The sequence below is a fragment of the Psilocybe cubensis genome, chromosome 11 (genome assembly GCF_017499595.1).
Source record: "Psilocybe cubensis strain MGC-MH-2018 chromosome 11, whole genome shotgun sequence".
Classification (NCBI taxonomy): Eukaryota; Fungi; Basidiomycota; class Agaricomycetes; order Agaricales; family Agrocybaceae; genus Psilocybe; species Psilocybe cubensis.
The window spans coordinates 2660198-2686808 of record NC_063009.1 but is presented as its reverse complement, the minus strand read 5'-3'; the positions used below and the strand labels follow the sequence as shown (position 1 = coordinate 2686808).

Here is a 26611-nt window from a genome sequence, read left to right as displayed (position 1 = left end):
AAACAACAGTACTACGGGGGACTTTTCTGCTATGAAATGACGACCGAATGCTATCGTGCAAGTGTGACCGAAGATAACACGAAGTCTACTAACGCAGACAGTCTTTGTGCACCGCTGGTCTGTGGATTCGTTGTCGGTGCTTTCATGCAGGCTAATGCTTTACAAAAAACAGGTTTTTCGGGATTTTGAATGGCCTGGTTTGATTCACTGATTGAATGAAACTAGGGGTTGTTAGTGTCGTCAAACTTCATATTGGCATCCGGCCTCACCTTTTGGTCGCAAAATCAGCTAAAATTCTGTCGCGCCCCCCGAGGTTTACCAATTCTTGGTGTTTTCCTTTCTTAAAGACGACAATATCACCCTTCCAATTGCGCACTCTCCATCTCCGAATGCTTCTGTTAGGGGGGAGCCTGCAATGGTTCTTGACAAAGACATGAAACTGCGCAATCTTCCCTCTATTCGAAATTGAAACAATAGCATCGTGGATGTATGGCTGCAGGCGTTTCCCTCCCATGACCAGGTCGAGACGGGGGCTTCTGCCGCTTGTGTTCTGAAGGGTGTGTATCGCTTTGTTCACGGGTCTTTCTGCGTGCGCGCCATAGTAGCGCGCTCTTAATGATAGCGAGGTGTCCTGGAATCCTTAAGAAGAACGTCAAGTATCCTCGCGAAATTGCTCACCCTAGTCCGTGGGATATATTTAGCAAGTGCAGAAACCATAGTTTGGCGGGACTGAATGACGGTAGAGGGTGAATGTGGGTGTATAGGGTTGAAAGAGAGGTTGAAGGTACAGGACCAGTGAGTTTTAACATAATCATTCACGACGCCTTTGATACAAAGAAGTTGTTTGGCCCAGGTTTCCATCAAAAGCACTCGAATGGGCATGCGCTCGCTTCCTTCAATCCGCGCCGGTTCGGCGCGGCGCATTTAACAAAGGAAGATACGGTGTGTTCACTTGCTCGTCCTTTGACAAAGAACCTGGCATGGCTTATACTTGATCGTCAGTATTTCCATCTTGTAAGAGCGCCACTCCCAATCATCACACCAGATCCAAGCATGGACGACGCTTCGATGGAAAATCTCTCTCTGCCGGGAGCCTTCAACAGCTCCCCTACAGAGCAAATGGATATCACCTCCAGCGACGACGTCACCCGCAATCATCCAGGACCGTCCCAGACTCCCCAATCCCCTACAGAGCAAATGGATATCACCTCCAGCGACGACGACGCCCGCAATCATCCAGGACCGTCCCAGACTCCCCAATTACAGTCCCAGATTCTCAAACCACAAGAATCGGGCAAGCGAAAAAGGAGTGATCATGAAGAGATATCGTCGAGAAAGTTAATTGCAGTCGAGCCTGAGTATCTTCAAGAACTCGAGTTCGCGGTAACTCACTTCAATTGCCGTCTCAAATTTTAACTCAACATACCGTTGTATTCAAGGTTGATGAGTTGACTAAGAAGCTCAAATCGAAGGATAAAGAAATAAAGCGCCTTCAGAGCATAGAGCCGAGCGTCAACGATTTGAAAGATGCTGAAATTCGACACCTTCGCGTTGTAGAGCAAAAGGTTGAGACTTTGATTATTGGAAAGATATATGTACTAATAGTAATGTATCATCCAGATATCCAAAGAGAAATCGGCGTCTGATGGGGCATATAAGACCTTACAATCCCAATTCGAAGACTATAAACGAGTACGTTTCCCAGGCTTCATGTTATCGTACCTGCGTTTAAGCATCGAACAGGACGTGGATCGCCAACATAAAGAAGCATCCCGTGCTAAAGAGCACGAAATGTCTGAGGTATGTAGTCTACCAAAAATCAGAAGCATCAGCCTCTCATTGCTAGCTGTTTTCAAGCTGGAAGCAAAGTTCAAACAACAAATCGAAGAACTCCAAATTCATCATGACCGTACGGTGGAGGAATTAAACAAAAAGGTTGAATCCCAGTCTCTTCAGATTTCATCTCTGGTGGAAGACAGTCTTGAAGAATCAGAAACTGCGAAAATATTGCTAAATGAACCCGATGGAGAGGGGTCCAATATCTTGGAAGAGGACATGTCCCATATCAAGGAGCTCGAGGATTTGAATATGGCGTTTACGGAGCGAATAACTGCTTATGAGGCTCAGATAGCGAAGCTCAATGCTGATTTGGAGGAGCAGAAGGCGGAGTCGTCAAAGCTAACGCGTGCTGTTCAGGAGCTTGAGGGACAGTCTGTCGATGGTATCAGCAAGCAGGAGCGTATCACGGAACTTGAAGCTCTTGTGAGGGCGAAGACGACCGAACTTGAAGAGTTGAAGCACTCTACCTCTCACGCCCAAGACCTTGAAAATCGCATCAACGAACTACAGGCTCGTCTTGGGGAGTTCGAAAGAGAACGGGAGGGACAGTCTATTGATGGTATCAGCAAGCAGGAGCGTATCACGGAACTTGAAGCTCTTGTGAGGGCGAAGACGACCGAACTTGAAGAGTTGAAGCACTCTACCTCTCACGCCCAAGACCTTGAAAATCGCATCAACGAACTACAGGGTTCTCTCCAGGAGTCTGACAGCGAAAGGGAGAAATTGATTCAAGCACAACAAGTATCAAGCCATCGCGAGAATGTTTTAGCTTCAGAACTCCAAACTGTGCGCGAAAAGCGCAGTGAGCAAATTAAAACGCTTACTGCCCAAGTGCGACTCCTCGAAAACGAATTGTCCGGAAATCAAACTGCACTTAAAGATCAAGGTCAGGAGCTGGAGAGACTGCGCGCGGCGTCTACCCAGCGTAGGACCGCTGACGAGGCTGAGATAGCGAAGCTCAATGCTGATTTGAAGGCGCTCAAGGATTCGCAACAGTCATCCGCTGATCGTGGTGCCTTGGACGCCGACCACATTCAAAAGCTTGAAGCTCAGTTGACGGCACAGACAAATAGGGTTCAACAGCTCGAGATAATGAACGCAGCCTCTATCGAGAATGCGTCTGCTTACGAGACTCGTGTAAAACAACTTGAGTCTGATTTGGAGGCGCAGAAGGCGGAGTCGTCAAAGCTGACGCGTGCTGTTCAGGAGCTTGAGGGACAGTCTGTCGATGGTATCAGCAAGCAGGAGCGTATCACGGAACTTGAAGCTCTTGTGAGGGCGAAGACGACCGAACTTGAAGAGTTGAAGCACTCTACCTCTCACGCCCAAGACCTTGAAAATCGCATCAACGAACTACAGGGTTGTCTCCAGGAGTCTGACAGCGAAAGGGAGAAATTGATTCAAGCACAACAAGTATCAAGCCATCGCGAGAATGTTTTGGCTTCAGAACTCCAAACTATGCGCGAAAAGCGCAGTGAGCAAATTAAAACGCTTACTGCCCAAGTGCGACTCCTCGAAAACGAATTGTCCGGAAATCAAACTGCACTTAAAGATCAAGGTCAGGAGCTGGAGAGACTGCGCGCGGCGTCTACCCAGCGTAGGACCGCTGACGAGGCTGAGATAGCGAAGCTCAATGCTGATTTGAAGGCGCTCAAGGATTCGCAACAGTCATCCGCTGATCGTGGTGCCTTGGACGCCGACCACATTCAAAAGCTTGAAGCTCAGTTGACGGCACAGACAAATAGGGTTCAACAGCTCGAGATAATGAACGCAGCCTCTATCGAGAATGCGTCTGCTTACGAGACTCGTGTAAAACAACTTGAGTCTGATTTGGAGGCGCAGAAGGCGGAGTCGTCAAAGCTGACGCGTGCTGTTCAGGAGCTTGAGGGACAGTCTGTCGATGGTATCAGCAAGCAGGAGCGTATCACGGAACTTGAAGCTCTTGTGAGGGCGAAGACGACCGAACTTGAAGAGTTGAAGCACTCTACCTCTCACGCCCAAGACCTTGAAAATCGCATCAACGAACTACAGGGTTGTCTCCAGGAGTCTGACAGCGAAAGGGAGAAATTGATTCAAGCACAACAAGTATCAAGCCATCGCGAGAATGTTTTGGCTTCAGAACTCCAAACTATGCGCGAAAAGCGCAGTGAGCAAATTAAAACGCTTACTGCCCAAGTGCGACTCCTCGAAAACGAATTGTCCGGAAATCAAACTGCACTTAAAGATCAAGGTCAGGAGCTGGAGAGACTGCGCGCGGCGTCTACCCAGCGTAGGACCGCTGACGAGGCTGAGATAGCGAAGCTCAATGCTGATTTGAAGGCGCTCAAGGATTCGCAACAGTCATCCGCTGATCGTGGTGCCTTGGACGCCGACCACATTCAAAAGCTTGAAGCTCAGTTGACGGCACAGACAAATAGGGTTCAACAGCTCGAGATAATGAACGCAGCCTCTATCGAGAATGCGTCTGCTTACGAGACTCGTGTAAAACAACTTGAGTCTGATTTGGAGGCGCAGAAGGCGGAGTCGTCAAAGCTGACGCGTGCTGTTCAGGAGCTTGAGGGACAGTCTGTCGATGGTATCAGCAAGCAGGAGCGTATCACGGAACTTGAAGCTCTTGTGAGGGCGAAGACGACCGAACTTGAAGAGTTGAAGCACTCTACCTCTCACGCCCAAGACCTTGAAAATCGCATCAACGAACTACAGGCTCGTCTTGGGGAGTTCGAAAGAGAACGGGAGGGACAGTCTATTGATGGTATCAGCAAGCAGGAGCGTATCACGGAACTTGAAGCTCTTGTGAGGGCGAAGACGACCGAACTTGAAGAGTTGAAGCATTCTACCTCTCACGCCCAAGACCTTGAAAATCGCATCAACGAACTACAGGCTCGTCTCCAGGAGTCTGACAGCGAAAGGGAGAAATTGATTCAAGCACAACAAGTATCAAGCCATCGCGAGAATGTTTTAGCTTCAGAACTCCAAACTGTGCGCGAAAAGCGCAGTGAGCAAATTAAAACGCTTACTGCCCAAGTGCGACTCCTCGAAAACGAATTGTCCGGAAATCAAACTGCACTTAAAGATCAAGGTCAGGAGCTGGAGAGACTGCGCGCGGCGTCTACCCAGCGTAGGACCGCTGACGAGGCTGAGATAGCGAAGCTCAATGCTGATTTGAAGGATCAGAAGGCGGAGTCGTCAAGGCTAACGCGTGCTGTTCAGGAGCTTGAGGGACAGTTAACTGATGGTATCGACAGAGAGAACCGTATCGTTCAACTCAACAACGATCTAGACGCGAAGACTGCAGAACTGAAGAAGTCCAGGGAGGAGTCAACCTCTCATGCCCAGCAACTTGAAAATCGCATTGGTGACTTACAGGCTCGTCTCCAGGAGTCTGACAGCAAAAGGGAGAAATTGATTCAAGCACAACAATTATCAAGCCATCGCGAGAATGTTTTCGCTTCAGAACTCCAAACTGTGCGTGAAAAGCGCAGTGAGCAAATTAAAACGCTTAACGCACGAGTTCGAGACCTCGAAAAGGAGTTGGAACAAGCCGCGACCAACTCTCGCGATTCACTTAGTAAAGAACGGGAGCGATACCAACAGATGTCCGTTGAGTTTCAAAAACAACAAGCAGCGCTATCTCAAACAACTGAAGATCTCAGTACTGTCAAGGCCGCTCTTGAAAAAGAATTTGAGGACCATGGTAATACCAAGTCACTGTTGGAGCTTTTACAAAGCGACCTTGTGGACTCTCAAAAAGCCATCTCAATTCTTAACAGTCAATTAGAGGCCACCATGGCTGACCACATCGAATTTGGAGAGGAAGCGCAAGATTCGGACTCGGTAATTACTTCTAATTGTATCTTTTGATGTATATCTAATGAAAACTCCATAGGCGATGGACCCGGATGCACCAGAAAGTACTCCGTCGGCGACTGGAAAATCTCAAAAAGCGGCGGGCAAACGTCGTCAAATGTCGATGATGCCGGATACCACCCTATATACGCTTGTAAGACAATTAGCGGTGTTGTAGCTTGGCCACATGTCGCTAACAATGTCCTGCAGATGAATGATATGCCCAAAGAATGGCCACAGCGTTCGCCCTTTTCAAGGTTATCAAAAAAACTACCAGGAAAGTGTTTCCAGCCAACACCGGATATCGTAGGCAGCACACCTGTCTATACGTTTGTAAGATACCGACTACCGCCACTTTATTTGGTATAACTGAAGTCAAATATCCTTTAGATGAACCATAGGAACGGCGACCTGCAGGTAAATATGGAGCCAGAAAATTCAGCAGAACGACCCACCTTTTCAAATTTTTTTAACCAAACGGAATTTACTCCCACTCTCTCTACCTCTGCGAACCGTTCTTCGCCCGTCCGAGACGGTGACCTGGCCTCTTCTTCCAATCCAGGGCCATCAATACCCAACAGATTTTCAAAGCCGGGTCACTATCGAAGAGGTAGAGCTACACATCAATCTCCACCTCCACCTTCCAGTGCTATACCCAGATCTGGTCGAGACGATGTGCGAGGAGTCGAGGCTTCGACAGCCTTCCATGCAGATACTCCGGCAACGGTCGCTGACCCCTCTGTGGTTCCACCTCACTCTGTATTCTCTTCGACGCCTCCTGTCACTCCTGTTCCTCCTGTTGCCTCAGTATCTGCTGCTGAACGTGCTTTTCAAGAAAGAATATTGAATACGCTAAGCACTCTGTCGAGTGATGTGAGAGGCGTCGTTTCGGACGTGCAAGAACTTCGGTCTAATGCAAATACACAACCTGCAACCCCTCGTAGGAGGATTCCAAACAGGAAACCTTACTCTCCTTACAAGCAAGCTGGTCCTGTTCGTCCCCGCTCAGCGGACAGAGTTCTTATTCTAGTAGTATTCTTTTCGCCTCCACATCATCCATTGACTGAATATGATTTTTTAGAATGCCAGCCGGCAGTTACAACAATATCTCCTCGGAATATCCGAAGATGACGACATCTTCATAATGGATTCCATTCACATTGCATCACCAGCCGAAGTAGATAAGTTCGAGAATTCGCTACGAGACCCCCCACCATTGGAACCTCTTCAACTTCACTTCGACCAAGTGAAAGTGAAATGGAACGCTTATCTTGCGGACCTCTTTGCTGAACAGTTCTTGCGATTACACAGCAATCTTAATGCTACTGCCGATCAAATCAAGGAACACTTCATGGCAAGAGTGCAAATGTTTCGTGAGAAATTGATTTCCATCGTTCCAAGGCCAGGAGAAACCAGCGAACAATGTTTCGATCGCGTAAGGGAGGAACGTCTAAATGCCAATCGCAGGAAGCGGCGCCGCACTAGGCAACGTAATGTATGTCAATATCTGTTTCCTTACACTTACACAATTTCTTTGCTAATGTCGGAGAAGTTGTATGTGGACCGTTATAGTAACTGCATAGATGCCGGTCGTCATGATATTGCAGATGTCGTCTTGACACTTGGCGAAGATGGAATGAGCGAAGACGAAACAGACGGAGAAGATTCCACAGTCGTCCTTTTGACGCAATGGCGCAACCCAAAGCTCCTGACTCCATTAAAGATCGCTGATAGCCTGCGACCGGCTACAAGCGTCAATGGAACCAGACGACCAGGTAGCCGACCCCTTAAACGCAGAAGACTACAATCCGCACGGGAAGGTTATCAACCAGCTCCAGATCAGCGTCCAGAAAATTATTACTATTCTTCTTGGCGGGCCTGCTTATCTCGTTATGATATAGCGCTCTTGAAAATGAAAGATGCAAAACCATTTTTCGGGGAGTAGGCGTAGAATCACTTTTTTAAATCAACTCGGATATTTCCTGTCACAAAGATTCTAGCTGTTAATCTCATGCTTCTATGTATGTACAAAGATATATTCACAATGCATCGCACGTTATTCAGTCCTTCGTCCAAAATGCGGTTAAACCAGAAAGATCTCCGCTTTCATAAGGACAGCCAGACAAACGGCTTCAACGGTTAATAATTGACTTTACGCTTATGTAGTCCGCGCGATACTCAGAAATATAATTGACCTGGAAAATGGGAATTACAGGGGGAAGATCATATTAACTAGCAAATGCGCAAACGACATCTATTTTTACATGCCAACTCTTAGGCTAGGATGGGCATTGCTCTCAACATCAAGGATCACAGTAGGTAAGCGTGCAGGCAGCATGCAAAGATCACTAAATAATAAATCAATAAGGGTTGCATCAGTTGTCTGCTCTGGGGTGTATCTTTTCTACGGAAATGGTGCTAGAACCAAATGGGATCGACCTGTAATAGGAAATGCACCGTTCTTGAGACAGATTGAAGGTCCTTCAAATATAACCAGGGCGTTGGTTATGGTAACGCATAGACTGAATAAAGAGGGGCTCACAATCTATAATCGCAGACTTGAATTCTGTCCTTGCCCGAAATTGGACTCGAAATAGCTTGCTAAGGAGAAGTTGTAGATCAAAACCTGGTGCTTAAGAAAGAGAGACAGAAGACGAAAAACGTACTCTCGCGAAATGATGACCTTCTGTATATGTCATGGTTTGCCCTAAAACGTTGATGCAACCGATGGAATGGAGAGGACACAGCAAAGGACGGGCGTTGCAACTCTGTGTGAGGAGTGAGTACTGTGCGCAGCCGTCTTCGTTCAGCCACGTACATTAATGTTGCCCCAGTTTCCCGCTCGAGCCTACACGTCTCCACGACTGAAGTACATGCGTTCGTGTCGGGCGACGATGGACCCCTTGCTGGCCATCCAGGTTCGACGACTTGCTAGCCAAAGTTTGGATGTGGCAAATCAGTGGAAGCGTCAAGGTAAGTGAACCTGCTACTTACTTGATTGGTATTTTATCGTGCACTCTCAGCAATGCTCGTTCTGCACAGAGAGAAGGATGCGAATGTCATCCACCTGCGCAATGTGCATGGAGGATATGGGAATCAGGGTCTGTCAGGTATATCAGCGAATGCCATGGGACATGCGACGTAAACAGACTTACCCAGTCATACGTCTGCGTATACGCGCTCTACACATCATGCAATGCAATTCTGATAACCTATTCCCATCCAGAGGGCCCTATCCGTGCGAAAGGGGTTGTGGAGTTGAGTTGGAAGGAACACCGGTATCCAAACGATGACAAGTCCGGGATCTTGTTTGCTTAATAGCGCATAGTGCGGATCGTTGGTGTTCGGGATAGGAGATGGGCTATACTATGTAAGTTACTACAGAAAATTAGGTAGACAGAACGAAACATACCTGTGTAGAACAAGAGGAAGGAAATGGTGAAACGAACGACTTGAGTGAGAATCGTGTGCGTCTAATCGCATGGTTAGCAAACGGCGGGTACACTGGAGTTGCGACTTACCAGACATGCTTCGAAACTTTTGCGATGTCTTGTTCGCTGACCTGTATCTGCGCTGAATGACTGACCCAATATACAACACTGTGCAGAAAATTGTGTTACTTACGGCGAGCGTAGAGATCTCATACGTGCTTAACATCTGTGTTGGCACTTCGATTACACCTCACGCACAATATCATTCGGTCCCCATTTCGCTCCCTGTAGTAGTATTTGTATTATTTACATGGTACACTACGCTAGACTGCCTACATGGATAGCAGCGCTACTCGGTCTATATGTGCTACTTCACCCGCTAGATGAGCATGGTTGGAACAGAAGAAGAAGAAAGCGTGAGAATATGGCCAGCACGCCAACAAGTACCGCAGAAGTTCGATGCCGCTCATGCCGTCGCCAAATTGGTGATGCGCGTGATTGGTGGCACGGCATCAGCGGCATCAAACTTCTGTCCTGTATCATGGCGATTTTGTGACGGTGTGACGCCTTTCATCCTGTCCCTCAAATGCGGCGCGTTGTATCGTATGTAAATTGGTTAAATGATGGACACAATTCATGTGCTAGTATTATACGGAAGCGTAGGTCAGAACTGTATTTGCTATCAGCGGAGAGAAAATAGTGTTTCCATTCATGATACGTTATTGATCCATCCACCGAAAATGAGTTTAAAATAGAAAATGAAGTCTGGTAGATAAGTCCCCGCTTTCATACCGTATTGAATCTTCCAGCATCCCATCCAAATAATCGACTTCAAAATATCCAGGCATATGACCCCGCGTACACTTAGGAGTTCCCCCAGATTTTCCAGCCGACGGACTCGCATTTCCCTTTTCTTTGAACGAAAAGAGCACATTCTTTAACGCATCCTTGACCTACGAGAATGTTCGTCACGATACTTGTAAGGACAATCAAGAAAAACACTTACAGCGAGGTATGGCCAAAATATTAATGAGTGATCCACCTCCAAGTGTTCTCCCTGTTGCGAAAGAAACCGCGAGCGTCGGATGAACTTGATTTCTTCCGGAGGGTTTCGCGGAACACATAGGGGTGAGAGCTGAGAAAGTCGAAATTCGATTCTCGGAGTGATGAGTGGAAGTGGCGCTTTATTGAACATTTTTGCTATGAGAGGTGCCACAACTGGGTTTGGGGCAGTCTGTAAGTTGCGATGGAGGTGTATGCAATCAAGGATTCACGACGCTTTATAAGAAGCAAGAACAAAGGCAATCTCCGCGACAAAATATCCTGACCAATCTTGACAAAGGTATTAACTAAATGAGCGCTTTATTCGCTCAACACCCATCTGAACATAGAAAATGACCTACCAATGAGATATATAGAAGCTAGAGAAGGTCATGTATTTCTACATACCCACACTTACCCCGGAATGCGAGATTTTGGGAAGGTGATTTCATGATTTCAACTGGCGGAGATCATCAATGATCAATGGGATAATATATAGTTTTAATATCCACTGTCGGTCATACCGCCATAACAACGTTTATCGTCATTATGACGGCGCCAAAGGGCGTGATTACGTGGCTGCATGAGCGACATTGGAATTGTTTGCTATGTCAAAGCGCTCCTGCGACAATGCCATCTTTATCCCCTTTCCCATAACTCTTCGACAAAGAGAAACAAGATAAGATGGATCTTTGTTCAGAAAACATTTAAAAGGTCGATAGGTTAATATGTACTCAGTACGATATTTCCTGCTGTAAGAAACTTCATGATGCCCGTGACGAGGGAAGGCCACGATGTAATTCTGAAGCATATCGTCATCGTTTCGTGGCTGATCCGTACTAATCATTCCTACAGGTCGATAACCACAGTGATGACAATGACTATCAGAATCAGAAGCAAATGATCGAAGCAAAGTTGAAAGAACTAGTAAGTATTTTAGAACATCATTTTATTAAATCATGACAAAACTTTGCGATGACAGATTTCAATGATGCGGGCTGTATTTTGTGACACCCATGGTAGACGCGAAAACGACGATGAAGACGGAAAAAATAGTGAACAAGACGAGCAAGACGAGGACTTGGATCCTTGGCCGGCGAACAGCAAACGCTCAAGGCGCGTTCAATGGCGGCTGGGGCGCAAAACTAAGCGATCTCGAAGGAATTTCAGGCGCAGAATGAGGGGTGCTTCGCGCTCTCCCAACAAGCTCCGCGGGTCCGACTCCGACTAGTGGGCAGACAACGAGGTATGGGGTTGTGCGCTGGGCAATGGCCGTGTTAGACTGTTGAACGAGATTTTAAACCACCCACTGGCAGGACAAATTGGGGTTGGAAAGTCACCGAAGATTATTATATCAAGTAGAGCTTGGGTTAATAAATTTAGTATATCAATTGCAGATATTGATGAAGCGACATACTTCATAGATTGAAGAGAATTATTAGACGGGAACATCTCGCGTGTTCGAGAGAGTAAATTTGGCTTACAGTACGTGTAAAACAATTGAGACTGGTGCCGCTCGAATACCTGATAGAAAAAAGACGGAGCCAATCTATAGTTGCATAAGCAGGAGACTCGACGGGAGCCATGTGCAAATCCTGTATATTCCAAGTCCCGATATCGTGAAATCCAAATTAAAACGGCAACCTGCAAAGAGGGTACCTCGCAGACCGGGTGCTTACAGTAGGCAGCGTCGTACAAAACATAAAGTTATGGCAGCATTCAACGTTCAATTCTTGAATGTAGGTGGGTGCGTCGTTGAATAAGTGAGGTCTGTAAAGCAATGAGGCGGCACATGTGCTGTAGAATATGTTTCCTGCACTGATAGCAAAGATGATTCCTCACCTATGTTTGTGACGCTCGAATACGGGTCTGGCAGGCGAAGAGGCGGCGGGTGTGCTGTAGAATGTGTTTTTGGCTTGTGTTTTGTGCCTGATAGTAAATACAAATACTATTCGCACCTATGTTTCTGCGTAATTCACTATCCAAATGAATTGTAGTTCCTCCTCGTTCTGTGTCGCTCACCCGACTATTTCCTCTGCCCTTCCAAGCCGGGTCTATGTCACTTGAACTAAAATTGTATTACTAGAGTACGCAGCTAGCTAAGTTTATGGTATTAGAGTCTACACTAAAGTGCTACTACTACAGTAAGCTCGTATGCGAACCATCTCTACGTACGACGTGCTTCATAGGAGTGAGTGTTGAGAGAGAGGTGGAAAGGCGTCACACCGTCACAAAATCGCCATGATACAGGACAGAAGTTTGATGCCGCTGATGCCGTGCCACCAATCACGCGCATCACCAATTTGGCGACGGCATGAGCGGCATCGAACTTCTGCGGTACTTGTTGGCGTGCTGGCCATATTCTCACGCTTTCTTCTTCTTCTGTTCCAACCATGCTCATCTAGCGGGTGAAGTAGCACATATAGACCGAGTAGCGCTGCTATCCATGTAGGCAGTCTAGCGTAGTGTACCATGTAAATAATACAAATACTACTACAGGGAGCGAAATGGGGACCGAATGATATTGTGCGTGAGGTGTAATCGAAGTGCCAACACAGATGTTAAGCATGTATGAGATCTCTACGCTCGCCGTAAGTAACACAATTTTCTGCACAGTGTTGTATATTGGGTCAGTCATTCAGCGCAGATACAGGTCAGCGAACAAGACATCGCAAAAGTTTCGAAGCATGTCTGGTAAGTCGCAACTCCAGTGTACCCGCCGTTTGCTAACCATGCGATTAGACGCACACGATTCTCACTCAAGTCGTTCGTTTCACCATTTCCTTCCTCTTGTTCTACACAGGTATGTTTCGTTCTGTCTACCTAATTTTCTGTAGTAACTTACATAGTATAGCCCATCTCCTATCCCGAACACTAACGATTCCTACTGACATCTCTGGTTGGCTGCCACTTCACTTAGGCTACTTCTACAACTGTTTCACCTCCGTTTCGCGGCGGAGCGGCACAGAAAAGACGAGAGCATTGTCGTCCATGTGCGTCACCTCGCCAGGCAAAAGTCGTGCCCATCACGACGCAGTTCACTAGGACGCTCAGCGACATCTTTGGCGTGCTCGACTACTTAAGTTGGAGCTTGTTCACCGCTGCCTTCGACGAGGAACGCTCTGATTCTCTAGTGAGGTTGGCGTATGGTCTCCTCAGTGATCTGGCCAAATACTACTCGAACGGACGGCTTAAGCAGCATTCCTGTCCAATTGGCTTACATCAAACTGCGATCTGGAAGTTGTATTCCAGATGATACCATGAACACCATGCCTCGGGCATGCGAGATTTTTCGAGGGTATTTTTTGTATCCTTTCCCTCTTACTTACGACTTAGGCTTAGGGACTGCGGACAGTGACGTTAGACGGGTAATTCGGCGGCTTTTACAACAATTATTTTTCTCCCTGTTGTTCGTATTATAGCTGTTGCTACAATCTGGCTAGGAATATTGCCATGCATAACAGTGTGGACGTCTTTTCCATGGGAGAATCCGCGTACGTACTCATCCGGGATCTCAATCTAATATCCACTTCTGATAGCTTCCTCTATCGATAGAATTCGCTACGAAGCCCCTGGGCCGCCATCCAACAGCATTTTTTCTCCAAGGTTTCTTCACATCCGGCATGGTTAGCGCCCTCGGCAGACATATTCACCGGCCTGATCATCGCATCGCTCATTGTACTCATCTTCGTTGCCGTCTTCCTCCTCCGTGAATGGATGTCGCAGAATGCTCGCCTGGGCGTATTCGAAGAGGAAGAGCTCCCCGATCTGCCCCCCGTTCACGCGCCTCCACCGCAACCACAACTGCAACATCAACCCAGGCTCGTCCGCCATTTTGCGCCGCTCGACCCTGCCAGCCTGAACCTTGAGCGTGGAGGGAACGCGCCGCTTTCAATGAGCGTCAGATCGAGGCTCTACGTATGGAGGCAATGCGTCAGAATCTGGACACAAACATCGCCGTGGACCCCAACAGATGGCGAGCAGACGCCCAAATAGCCGCTCTTAGGGATAGGAAGAAAAAGATGAATGCCAAAAGCTTCAACCCACATCATACGGTACGCGATGAAAACCAGGGAGAAACGGACCAGGAGGATGTACAATTTGAATTAGAGCAAGCGAGGAAGAAAAAATTCAACCAACATGTTACAGTGGCGCAGGACGGGGACGAGCCTGGGTTAGTAAGTCCCAGCGAATCGGACGATACAGAGGATGATGAGGACGATTTCCATGAAGACGATGAAGTCGACAATGAGGGACATGGGCATGGAAACGGGCGTAGACATCGACGTCCACATCCTCTCCGACGGCCTCATTTCGAAGAAGAAAAAGACGACGAAGACGACGAGGAAGACCAGGCAAAGTTGTGCAGTGGGGTGCTACCACCACCACCAACCCCTTTTTGCGGGTTTTCGATTCGACTGTTGACTCTTTGTTTGACTTTGCCTTTCGATCTGAAGCGGGGAGAATGGCGTGGTATACCCACTGCCCACTTACACCTACACCAACACCGTTTATCGACTATCGACCTTCACATTGGCTTTTGGTTTGCCAACCCAGTTTGTGTTCTACGGTTACACCCTACGCCTACACCGACGCTGACACTAGCGCCTCAGCTCATCTTACCTCACACCGACTTGCAGTACGCTCTGAACATCTTACACTGTTACACACCACATATCACACCATAGCATAGCATATCTTACACAACACCCACCAGACAAACTCGAATTCCGACTTATAAACCCAAACCCAAACACGAAATCAAGACGAAATGAAAGCACTAGACACGAACCTGTACACTCCCATCATCTCATCATCTCATCGTGGCGCTTTTGGTTTTCCCCACTGTATGATGTCTGCGTCTACTTTAACCATTCACTTCGTCCCGCCCACACCGACGTCATCGTCGTCGTCTTCATCCGCTGCATCGTCCGCGTCGCTATCCACGCTGCCGACATCGTCGAATCCAACCCCCGCTCGTCGACTCTCACCACCACCACCACCACCACCACCACCACCACCACCACCACCACCACCACCACCACCACCACCACCACCACCACCCGCGCCGATCTTTCTATCTCTACCACCACCACCACGGCCGCCGCGCACCTACTCCCATGCACCGACCACCATCACCTGTGATAACAAACACGACACTGCACACACCAGCACCCACACACAACCTCACGCTCATACGCACCGCCGCGGAGCTCATCGAACTCGACGTGAAACTGCGCAGTACGCACCCGGGCCTCAAAATCCCATCGCTGCCCATCGACCCCGCCGGTCTGCCCCTCGCGCAGCAGAAGAAGGGGAAGGAGAAGAAACGAAAGTCGACGTTTTTGAACACGCTTTTGCGGCTGGCGTCGCCTGGGGGTGGCAAGGGGATGGGGATGAGTATGGGCATTGGGATCGGGAAGAAAGGGGGGAATACACCGCTTGTGATGGCTCCTGCCAAGTAGGGCCCGGATCCGTTTGGCTCGTTTGGTGCGATGACGCTTAGTTGGAGTGTTAGTGGGAGTATTGGAGGGGATGTGAATGGGTGGTCTGCCGCGCCGTCCATGACGAATCTAGCGTCGACTGCGTTGTCCACTGACGCGCTTGATAGGGATGGGGTCATCTCGACAGACAGAGAGAAAGAGGACTATTGATCACCCGGAAGGCGAGGACGCTCATGGTCGTGTGGCCGGCGGTATTATCGAAGAGGATGAAATGGAGGTGGAGAATGTTAGCTCGCAACGTCAGCAACATCTGGCAAAGTTGAATAATGCACTCAAAACGACCACCATCATCGGCGGCCTATAGGACGCGCGCGGGTTCATGCGCGTGCGGCTTGATGAGGTGAGGCAGAAGATGGACGCCGAGGAACAGGCGAGGGATGTGTGAGTGTTTTTTTATTTTATTTTTTTATTTCTTTCTTTCTTTCTTTTCTGGTTTTTGGGGTTTTTTGTTTTTGGAGTGTGGTTTTTAGAGAGTATGTTTTTTGGATTGTTTTTTTTGTGGGTTTATTTGGATAGATTTCGGTGGAATGGACAGATTCCAGTTTCGGAGGTTCTCTATTCCATCCATCTTGCAGAGGTACTTTGAACGAGCACGGTTCTGGTTCTTGTTCATGTTGTTGTTTGTTCGAGGGTGTATCCTTCGCCTTCGTCTTCATCTTCGCATAGATCGTTTTGGCCGATGCATGCATGTACGGGTTGATTGATACGGGTGGATAGATGGTTCAGGACGGATAGCAGGATGGATAGAAGAACCGTCGGATGGGCTTTTGCTTTTACTTTTATTTTCTTTGCTTTTATTGTATCCCATTCTTTTTTATCCTATTCTATTCCCATTCTTATCTCTAATTTTCTAAACACAACTAACACCCCTTTTCCTCTTTTCCCTCCCTTCCCCTACACTTATTTAACTTACTACAACCTACAAGCCTCCGCACTCAATTCACCCAAACACACGAAGACATCGCAACATCCTCCTCGCGCTGCTCCCGACGCTCTCGGAGCAGGTGCTGCGCGCGATGGATGTGGATGCGGTGAAGCGGGAGTTGCAGGCACGGTCGCGGGTGGGTAAAGGGAATAGGGAGCAGCAGGTGTTGGGGATTGGGAATGGGAATACACCAGCACAAGCACCGGCGAATAAGAGGAGTGTGTACCCACTTGCACCGTACCCTTCCACTCCACCTCCGCCCCAGCCTCGTCAAACGCCTCCACAACAGGCTCAGGCTCAGCCCCAGCCTCATCAAACGCTTCACGCACCTGCTCACCATCACCCACACCAGCGCCCGCACCGTTCACACTCTCGCCGCCCGCACCCGTGTTCGTGCCGCGCGCCGCGTCGTTGCATTCCGCGTCGTTGTACCCGTTCGCCTGTTTCTTTGCACTCGCCGTACCTTTCGCTTTCAGGGACAGAGTCAGAGTCTATTTCCATCTCGCACGACACGCAGGAGATATCGTCGTCGTTTGTATCGGACAACGGGTCTGTGAGTCGTAGTTGGGTCGTTGAGGGTTCGGGTGAGGGTTCCGAACAAGGAGGTGCAGGGGAGAGAGCGCCATCGCCTGCTTTGAGCTCTGTTTCTGGTGTTTCCCGTTTCGCATTCGAATTCGACGGATGAAGGGGAAGGTGGGGATGAAGATGAAGATGGTACGTCACTTCTCTTTCGTTGTGGGAGTTTGATTTTATCTGATTAAGAAATGTGTATATGTGTAGGCAGAGAATGTGATTAGTGTGTATACGGACACTGATGCGGATGCTGTTGCGGTTGCGGATGCTGGAGCGGGAGGATCGGGATCGGATCGGGAGGAGCGGGCGTAGATGTGTTGATCACCTTCGCAGTGCCCTCCGATTCCCACAGTTCTCTTGCTGTTACTTGCGCCGGGCAGGGAAGTAGATCCAGTGCCCGGACTAGGTCTCTCAACCATCCTAACTATCGCTCTCCGGGGAGGGATGTCGTAACGTAGTACTAGGATTAACCGCCTATATTTAATGGGAAGTACTCCTGTTTCAGAATAAAGAACTGCCGTTATCGACCTCGGACCCAAACCCAGTATTCGTCGCAGACACTTGATCTGCACCTGTTCCAGGAGTCGTAGCAATGACCTGCGATCGCTCCTTCTGTAAGTTCGCATATTGTCTGCGCTTTTTTGTTCGAAGCTGAATTTTGGAGCAGCTGGTGTATCCACACGACTGGCGCGAAGATGACTTTGTGGTCTTCCACAACCGTGGAGTTCTGCACACTGTCGTCGGTGCATGCCCTTGACCAGGTGCGCGCGTTCCACCAGTGCAACCTCGCTGCATCGGATGAGCCCATGGGCCCTTCAGCCGAAGACGTCCAAACCTATGCTTGAGTTAAGGCGGGTAATTTGCAAGACTTTCGTAGTCAATGGCATACCATTCCTCGATGTCTGGGTCGTGTCGTTTCCTCAGCATTTCTTGGAGCCTGAATTCCCCGTACCTTGTCAAGATTGATCATCCCACTTGGGGAGGATATAGACACAGATGTTCCCGCTGGCATCGTCGAAGTCTATCGTGTGTTAATTGTATTGCCAAATAATAGACAGAGAAAAACATACTGCAAGGGTTATTAAAAAGTTGAGAGGAGATGTACCATCGTCGGCTTGCCGATAAGCAAACAGGGAAGACGAGCATTGGGAATATCTTCATTGGTATGTAATTCTTTTCTCTTGCCGCGAAGGTGTTGAGCTGATGTCATCTTTTAATTACTTGCGTATAGCCGGTCTTGGGGCTGGAGTGACGGAAGCTGTTGCCATCGTGACGCCCATGGAAGTGGTGAAGATTCCTCTGCAAGCTCAACAACATTCATTGGCCGATCCTCTTGAAGCGCCTCGGTACCGTAATGCTGGTCATGCTGTGTACACCATCATTCGTGAGGAAGGAATCTCGACATTGTATCGTGGTGTCTCTTTGACGCCACTGAGACAAGCTACGAATCAGGGTACGTCTTCATTCGTGAATAGCCGAAGAACGCCTTTCTTAAGGCTTGTGTGTCCACCTTAGGTGCCAACTTCACCGCGTACCAAGAAATCAAGAAGCTCGCGCATAAGTACCAGCCAGACTTGGTCGAGCTACCATCCTACCAACACATGATGATTGGTCTTATCTCTGGAGCTATGGGTCCGTTCTCAAATGCACCAATAGACACTATCAAAACTCGTACGTCCCTTTTTAACTACACTTTCTTAGCCTCTCTTACTCAAATCAATTATATCAGGTCTACAAAAAGCCAAAGCAACTCCAGGCCAATCCTCCTTCCAGCGCATATTCGCGATCGCGGCAGATATGTGGAAGATGGAGGGCGTGCGGTCATTCTACAAGGGCATCACCCCCGCGTGCTGCGCGTGGCACCCGGGCAGGCGATCGTGTTCGCGGTTTATGAACGCGTGAGCGGCGTTATTGAGACGATCAGCCCAAGAGTGAGAGAAGATCTCATCTCCACATGTATCCCTGCATGGTCATCCACTCTTCCTCCAACCCATGTTATCTCCATGGCTTCCAACGACAGGAGCGCGTCTTCCGAGACGATGATGTAGTCAATGACAGAGCGGCCTCCGTTGGCCTGACTGGAGGTCCACTGTGGGAACGGCGTTCGGTCGATTGGTGTCCCATTCACGACATGCAGAGAATTCTGCCCCATGATTTCCAGTAGGCGATTCCCTCTAGCAATGCAGGTATTATCTGGAGACACTCGTACTAAGTGCGATCCCGCTGCTTGTTGCAGGCCTATACGCGCGTTCAGGTCGCCTATAATCATGTATGCCTTGGATCGCAAGACACAAATATTCGATAGCCTCCCCCAGCCATGTCTTAGGGTCCACATGCGTCCAAGATTCCCATCTGGAGTTCTCTGGCACAAGATACGAGCAGATTAGGATTAGGGATGGGAGCTCAAGGACCAGTATATCTGGGTGCATGATCTCGTCGCATATTCTATATTTTACAGTGTCCCGTATAATTACAGTGACGCCGCCCAGGGGGTGCCGCCATGGTCGCGATCGTGCCACTGGATGAAAACCGCGAGGTAGATCCAGAATATCCTCTTGCCCTGGCGCCATGTGTGTTTCCTGGAAGAAGGTAACATCATTAGATAGTACGAGATCCCTATACATTGGCGTATGGATTGATGCCGCGAGTCCTCCGTTGCAGTTCCAGGAGGCTACGCTGAATCTGGCGCTGTTTGTTTCTATCAGTGCCCGATGTGTGGAACCCGTCATCGCCGCTCTGCTGTTTGCGTATGCCCTGAAGTCCTGCGCATCCGCATACACCCGAAATCGGAGCCTGATGCGTCTCGCTTTCCTGGCATGCGTAACTGATACCAAACGTTCCATAGCTAGCCCATTGTCCTGCATCCATTCTCGCCCCATCCGCAGACGCTCAATTCTTTGGCATTGTAGTGGCCCCCGGAGAACATCTGTAAGATTGACGTCTCTTTCTTGCTGAGTTGCTTGTGTTGACGACATGCGTGGTGTGATTTCTGTTAGGACCGCTGTGAGTGGAGTTTCCATGATAAGAAGAATTTGTTTTTGGTGATGGTGCGTGTTTTATCTCTTTTTTTTTCCTTTTCTTTTTTTTACTTCTTTCTCTATGTGCGTGTTTTTATTGACATTGACAGTCTTTTTTTTTTCAATAGGATACCTTCCTGGACACGGAACCCGTACTGGGAGAGTTCACAGAGGAGGATCTCGAGCAGGAGCAGGATACCTACCAGAAGCCGCAGACGGACGCGGACCGCACGGATGGCGAAGGGTACGAGACAAACACGGCGCCGTCGCAGTCGCGCAGCTCGTCGATACGCATGGTACAGAGTCAGAGTCAGCTGCAGCAGGGACAAGGGCAGGACTGAGTCAGCAGGTGCCGGTGCAGCAGGTATCCAAACGGCAAACACGCGTTAATTTGCCTCTAAAGGTGCTGACGACGCTTGTTTGGTAATAAAAAAAATGTTGTTTCAAGCTTCATGAAATAACATAGGCCACAGATGTCCGCGAATGTTAAGGAGTTTTATTATTCAGAAATGAGATTATGAGTCTTCAATGAGTATGATACAAATATAGCGAATCAAATGGTAAAATTCAGGGATATATGTACAATAATACGAAGCGATAGCGATAAACCGAAAGCAACAAGAAAGCAACAAGAAAGCAACAAGAAAATGAAGAAAAGATAACAACAAGAAAAACCCGCCGGGGCGCCTAGTCGGTGCGGACAGGAGCGACATCGTATGTCTCGCACATTGCGAGATACAGGGCTCGCGCAGGGTAGGTGGCACGTATTTGGGCCTCGATCGCGATATCGTTGAGAACTTTCTTGCGCTCAAGTTCGAAGCGGTCGAGCTGAATTTCGTGCGCTTCCGATGTACCAGGCCGAGTACGTGCGCTTCGATTGTCGAGAATTTTTTTCAGGGTTTTAATCTCCTGGCGAACGCGGATGAGTTCCTCGAAATCGGCGTCGTTGGCTGGTGAGTGTTGAGCCTCCATGTCGCTGATCAACTTTCCTCCTGAAAGGAGCGGTAAGACGCTGTTCAAAGCTACAAATACTCACTGGCATACCGCTACGATTTCGCAGAACAACTGGCGCTTCGCTATTTTTGTTGATGTAGCGAGCTATCGCCCCGAAGGCGGGCCCTCCGTACGTGCATAACCACTCCACGATCTCGCATCCCGACGCGAATCCGTATTTGATGCCGTTGACGAAGGAAACGATGGTGGAAAAGATGTTGGAGACTATTGTGGACATGGTACAAATATCGATGTTGATAGAGGGCGTGATGAGCGAGGACGATGAATGAATGTGTTTGAGCGAGTGAGAGCGAGTGTGGTGAGTGTGGTGAGTGAGTGTGAGTGAGTGTGGTGAGTGAGTGGGAGTGTGGTGAGTGATAAGAGACTGCGAGAAAGTTGTTCTGAGAGACATCAATTCATAGAAGGCAATGGCAAACGATGGCAAACGAATAAAATACATTGATGTGAGTATATACATTGCTACTACAGTGAAATAGAGACTCAGGTTCTAGAAATAAGAAGGGAGAAAAGCAGCTTTGACTGTGTAGCATTTGTCAATTTATGTGTATGGTAGTAGGACACACCCGAGCCCCAAAAATACATATATTTCACTCGAAAATACGTTTTTTCTCGCTGAATAAACATGCGTCACTGATACAGCGTTATTGAATGAAGAGCGTGTTCTCGTCGCTGAATACACAAGCGCCTAAGTAGCGTTGGTGAGGTGTGTCGCTTATCACCGAGACGCCAAAATAGCCGTAAAATCGCTGGGCGTGTCGCTCAACGCGCGCCGATCGCGCGTCAAGCGCGCGCTGATCGCGCGAGGAGGCGCGCGCTGAGCGGCACGATGAGCGTGTCGATGTCTGTTTGACAATCTGTTTGATTTCAAACAGATATTATGTTTGATTTCTTACACAACTTATGTTTGATGTTTATGGTCGATAACATACAGAATATACGGATGATTTCATGCACAAATTATCAAACAGGAGTTATATTTGGAATCAAACACTATTTATCAAACACAATGTACGTTTGTTATCTTACAGCGAACTTGACAGATTTTCTGTCAAGCCCGTGTTCTTTGACAAACAGGCGTCAAACATACGTTGTGTTTGATATCACATGCCTATCAAACATAACTTATGTTTGATGCTTGTTTGTCAGCAAACACAACTTATGTTTGACATCAAACATCGTCTTCTTACATAATATGTGTTTGATTGACGATGTTTGACATCAAACATGTATCGGAGCCCGCAGTGTGAAGGACACCGGTACAATGAATGGAGGATCTCTACTGTCGCAATACGTGACTCCGTGTATGTATCAAAGGTTTAATAATACAGTGCCGTGCAACTAACAAACCTTCTCTAGATGCTACCTACTTGCTCAAAGCTGTTCAAGGATTCCAGAGCCAAGGATTCTCGGTTTATGCGATATCCATCCAGGTAAAAATTTATATTAGCCGTTCTAATTAACTAGGCTTTAACATCCAACAAACGCAGAATGAACCGCAGAACAGTAATCCCACGTACCCAACATGTACTATGAGTGTCGACATCGAAGGACAAATTGGAACCACATTGAGATCACTTCTAAACAATAATTCGCTGTCAAGTGTAAAAATCGTCGGTTACGAGGTAAATCACTCTTCCATCATTATCTGTAGGTTTGTCCCTGAAGGCTGATACAACACTTTAGCACAACTGGGACAATGCTGGTACTTATCCTGTACAGTTGGTAAGCTACTGTGCAATTATGTACATTACAGTTTTTTACCATAATGAACGACAGATGAGCTCATATGGTAGTGCTTTCTCGGGAGCGGCATTCCATTGTTACGCAGGATCAGTTGGGAATCAGGATCAGTTACACAACGCTTACCCATCTAAGGTAAATTCTACGACATTCATCAGCTTCGATTACCCAATGCCTCATCCAACCGTAGGAAATATATTTTACTGAGTGCTCAGGAACCATCGGCTCCGATTGGTGGAGTGATATCAAGGTCAGTCAACTTCTTTGCGGTCTATTGATCCTTCAGCTAATATACCCTACTGTGACACAGTGGTACATAGATAACCTGTACGTCCGATGCGTGATGTTGTTATAGCCAACACACATACCAATAATGCGACGTTTTTCAAAGATGGGTCGGAAGTTTAGAGCATAACGCTCGCTCAGTGAGGGCCCATCGAATCAGCTCCATTTATTTCATTTTACCAAAAGATTCTCGTTGCAGGGCCTCATGTGGAATATCGCCCTTGACGGAAACGGGAATCCCAAAACACCAGGTACCAATAGCTGTGGTGGGCCAGGCTGCCGGGCAATCGTTACCGTTAACAGCGACGGAAGCTACTCCTTTAATCAAGAATGTACGTGCGCCAGATCCTCAATCAACATTCTCACAGAATCCTTAACTGATTGCTTCTTCAACTACAGTCTATTCGATGGCCCAGGCATCAAAGGCAATTATACCGAAGGATCCTGGAGGGCCATTTGGCCAGCGAATCGGTGTCAGCGTCGGCGGGTCGCTGAACTGGGCGCTCAGAGTAGGCGCCTATGTCACAGGGCGGGTTTCATCAAGTGATTGGCTAAGATATTCCATCGTTGTTCTGAACTGTACGTTATATTTTTTTTCGGAAGTAGCAAACGTAGTCATTATCTTCAATCTAGGGAACGACAACGCTTCCTCGTCATGGAATCCTCAACCCGTGAAGACAACAATCGAATTTAGGGGAATGCAAGCAACGTACACGTTCCCCGTTGGGGTTACAACCTTGTGGTGGTTTGCACCTGCTACTGGTTCCAATGCTAGGGAGATCAATGTGCAGACCTACTCTAATGGTACTAATACGACCATGGCTATTTGAAACACCCAGATAGTTGGGAAGATAGTATAACTATACTACATTCAATTTGGATTTGTAATAGATGTACACGCTATGATTTATTCGAATGTCAATGTACCACCAATCAGGGGCTATGCAGCGGTGTTAAACCATGAGACGGATCGCATGCCCGTTCGATAGTGGTGTTGAAAGAATGTATTGCCTATATGCAGATGAATTTAGACGATATGCCAGATTTACTTATACAATCGCCGAGTCAGTTGGCAAAGGTCTTGCTATCAAATAGAAAGACTCAGTCTGGTGCTTAGATTCAGACATCTAAAAATTGCTCTAAGATTTCTTGACTTATAAACTTAATTGAAAGCTTACTTGCAGGAAAGAATTAGCAGAGTAAAAGTTCACGGTGAAGTAACTGACAGAAAACAAATGCCTTTAATAGGACAGAGCAGAATCATTAAACTGGGTAAATAGGTGCTTCTCAAATATAGCTATTTGTATAAACCACAGTAGTATCATGACACCCATGTCACTCTAAACAGTCTAGGAGAGACTGGACCTAGAGAGGGGACATAAGGACGTTCCGAGGAGCATGAGAGGATCAAGGAATGTATAACGCTACAGAGGCGTGTAGGTATACAGATAGTATACGTAAAGCCGAGGGAGGGGCCCACCCCTCAGAGGCTATAACTTAAAATGGAACAAATAACAAAAATCACAACGCCTAGGACGAACCCAGAACGCTTGTCGTTCAATAGTCTTACATAGTCATGTGGAAGAGCCTCACTTACAGCAAGGCCATCAGAGTCACTTTGAAAATCTGTGACGTATGGAAGCATGGACAACGGTGTTCTTTGCACATCGAATGTCCGCATCGAAGGGAATATCACAGAAATATCCTTCGAAATGTCTTGGAGGAATCGAAGAGCGGGTCTATTGACGACCACTGTTTCAACATGGCCAAGGGATTTGATGAATTGTGCCATGTAAGGTGCGTGAATTGGGCTGGGCTTTGTAACGTCCAGTATCACCTTCAGAGTTTTCGCGTTCCGATATTGGCAGGCGCCAAATATGTCGAATACAATGGATGGATTGTGGTGATCAATAGAAACCCTAAACCGGCGATGATGTAGAACTGATGCCTTCTGGAATTTAGGTTTGGGAACATCACTTTCAAGCGTGTAGACTCCGTTCCATTGCCTTAGGGTCAAGGTGGATATCAGGTGGTTGTCGAAGAACGCCTTAAAATAGCGTATAAAAATAGCTCTGCCTAAATTGTCCTCCGTGTTATTGGAAGAGCCAACCCCGTGCTGCATCCTTTGTTTGCAGAAAATGTCGAGTGCACACGTTGGAGCCGGTGATATCCTCTGCAAAATGTCTGTGCACACTTTCATTTCAACGTCCGTAAAAACGATTTCTTGAAGGCTCGGTAGCTCAATGGAGCTGTGCTCAAAATTGAGCTCCCCAGATGCAACATCATTGCGTACGTCTCCTATCGTCAAAGACTCCAAGAGGGGCATCTGCGCGAGCATTTCGAATATTTCGCAGACGGTAACAGGCTGTCTCGGCGACGGGAAGATGCCAAAACGCCGAAGTTGACTAAACCAACTAATCCGGGTATCGAACAATAATTGTTCGACGCAGAACTGGCGCAAAGAAGGTGCATCATTGGCAAATATAGAACCATGGGGCAAAATAGATGTGGGAGAAATGGTTCGTGGGTGAAAGCGAAGTTTTAATGATTGGAGGAATGGCGATGGTCGGATCAAGAAATTCCAGGTCTCTGGCTTGAAGACATGAGGGTGGTATACATCGACGTCCATAACGCGTACACGACCCCAGTGGTTGATGATGAGGTTGTAGAAAAATTGCTTCGATATATGGTTGAAGCCACGAACGATTCCTGTGATGTGCAAAAACGCGTCGCCTGTTCTTCGGATAACCTCCTCTCGCCAAAGGTCGTTTTCTTGATCGAGTTGCTGAAGATCGAGAATTCTCCCCCAGATCGATGGTGCTGATAGAATTGAATGTCGCCAAAAACGACAGACTTGGGAACAGTGCCGCACTGTGACCATGGCCCTGTACTCCTTCGAGCCCCCCAATGCATTTTCGCCCGCCCCTTCGTCAAGGTCGGTGCACATTCGAAATATGAGGTGCAGAAGATCCGCGTTGAGTTTGAATATGGGTGCCGACCTCGGTTCCTTACCCTGGGTCTCGGTTAACGCATCTTTTGGTCTCTGCAAGCTCCTGGAGACAAATGCTAACGCAGAACATAACATGTCTCGAGTGTCGTGGTCGTGGATGTTGTTGGAGTCAGGGTGATAGGAACGAGAACCCCACCGGTTCTAAAAGGCATTCCATGACGCCCGTGCTTTCCTTGGGAAGGAAGATTGTGTGCATATCCATTTGAACATAATGTGATAAGGTGCAATATGCTTACCGCTTTGGTGCCGTTTTGGTAGCAAGTTAACCGTCAGGTTCGGATTTCGTACCAACTTCTGAGCCTTCCCCACGGCAAATTTGGCTCTCCGGCTGTAGTCCGGCACAGTTACCCGACTGACAGAACGGCGACATTCCATGATTTGTCATC

General features: G+C 47.8%; 9 protein-coding genes across 9 annotated transcripts; 7 read left to right on the top strand and 2 right to left on the bottom strand.

Annotated features, from left to right (window-relative positions):
* Positions 1-1053: 1053 nt before the first annotated feature.
* Positions 1054-7630, top strand: JR316_0011932 (uncharacterized protein; the record flags this gene model as incomplete). The annotated part of the gene is made up of 8 exons (XM_047897573.1): positions 1054-1383; positions 1440-1595; positions 1621-1800; positions 1858-5673; positions 5726-5839; positions 6076-6678; positions 6767-7180; positions 7235-7630. The coding sequence occupies 8 exons, from the start codon at positions 1054-1056 to the stop codon at positions 7628-7630; spliced, it is 6009 nt and encodes a 2002-aa protein (XP_047743982.1).
* A 5094-nt stretch (positions 7631-12724) lies between these two features.
* Positions 12725-14153, top strand: JR316_0011931 (uncharacterized protein; the record flags this gene model as incomplete). The annotated part of the gene is made up of 7 exons (XM_047897572.1): positions 12725-12748; positions 12792-12851; positions 12900-12960; positions 13012-13150; positions 13203-13295; positions 13601-13651; positions 13727-14153. 7 exons carry the CDS (start codon positions 12725-12727, stop codon positions 14151-14153), a joined length of 855 nt encoding a protein of 284 aa, XP_047743981.1.
* Positions 14154-15277: 1124 nt separating this feature from the next.
* JR316_0011930 (uncharacterized protein) lies at positions 15278-15811 on the top strand (the record flags this gene model as incomplete). The annotated part of the gene is made up of 2 exons (XM_047897571.1): positions 15278-15618; positions 15676-15811. The coding sequence occupies 2 exons, from the start codon at positions 15278-15280 to the stop codon at positions 15809-15811; spliced, it is 477 nt and encodes a 158-aa protein (XP_047743980.1).
* A 169-nt stretch (positions 15812-15980) lies between these two features.
* On the top strand, positions 15981-17271 carry JR316_0011929 (uncharacterized protein; the record flags this gene model as incomplete). Its single annotated transcript, XM_047897570.1, has 3 exons — positions 15981-16042; positions 16178-16238; positions 16588-17271. 3 exons carry the CDS (start codon positions 15981-15983, stop codon positions 17269-17271), a joined length of 807 nt encoding a protein of 268 aa, XP_047743979.1.
* A 987-nt stretch (positions 17272-18258) lies between these two features.
* Positions 18259-19061, top strand: JR316_0011928 (Succinate/fumarate mitochondrial transporter; the record flags this gene model as incomplete). The annotated part of the gene is made up of 4 exons (XM_047897569.1): positions 18259-18322; positions 18391-18612; positions 18675-18830; positions 18889-19061. The coding sequence occupies 4 exons, from the start codon at positions 18259-18261 to the stop codon at positions 19059-19061; spliced, it is 615 nt and encodes a 204-aa protein (XP_047743978.1).
* A 1142-nt stretch (positions 19062-20203) lies between these two features.
* On the top strand, positions 20204-20517 carry JR316_0011927 (uncharacterized protein; the record flags this gene model as incomplete). Its single annotated transcript, XM_047897568.1, has 2 exons — positions 20204-20206; positions 20305-20517. The coding sequence occupies 2 exons, from the start codon at positions 20204-20206 to the stop codon at positions 20515-20517; spliced, it is 216 nt and encodes a 71-aa protein (XP_047743977.1).
* A 346-nt stretch (positions 20518-20863) lies between these two features.
* On the bottom strand, positions 20864-21407 carry JR316_0011926 (uncharacterized protein; the record flags this gene model as incomplete). Its single annotated transcript, XM_047897567.1, has 2 exons — positions 20864-21168; positions 21221-21407. The coding sequence occupies 2 exons, from the start codon at positions 21405-21407 to the stop codon at positions 20864-20866; spliced, it is 492 nt and encodes a 163-aa protein (XP_047743976.1).
* A 1044-nt stretch (positions 21408-22451) lies between these two features.
* On the top strand, positions 22452-24045 carry JR316_0011925 (Endo-1,6-beta-D-glucanase; the record flags this gene model as incomplete). Its single annotated transcript, XM_047897566.1, has 11 exons — positions 22452-22491; positions 22547-22620; positions 22678-22812; positions 22874-22912; positions 22967-23065; positions 23121-23180; positions 23241-23257; positions 23322-23355; positions 23415-23547; positions 23615-23794; positions 23849-24045. The coding sequence occupies 11 exons, from the start codon at positions 22452-22454 to the stop codon at positions 24043-24045; spliced, it is 1008 nt and encodes a 335-aa protein (XP_047743975.1).
* A 653-nt stretch (positions 24046-24698) lies between these two features.
* Positions 24699-26300, bottom strand: JR316_0011924 (uncharacterized protein; the record flags this gene model as incomplete). Its single annotated transcript, XM_047897565.1, has 1 exon — positions 24699-26300. One exon carries the CDS (start codon positions 26298-26300, stop codon positions 24699-24701), a length of 1602 nt encoding a protein of 533 aa, XP_047743974.1.
* Positions 26301-26611: the final 311 nt, after the last annotated feature.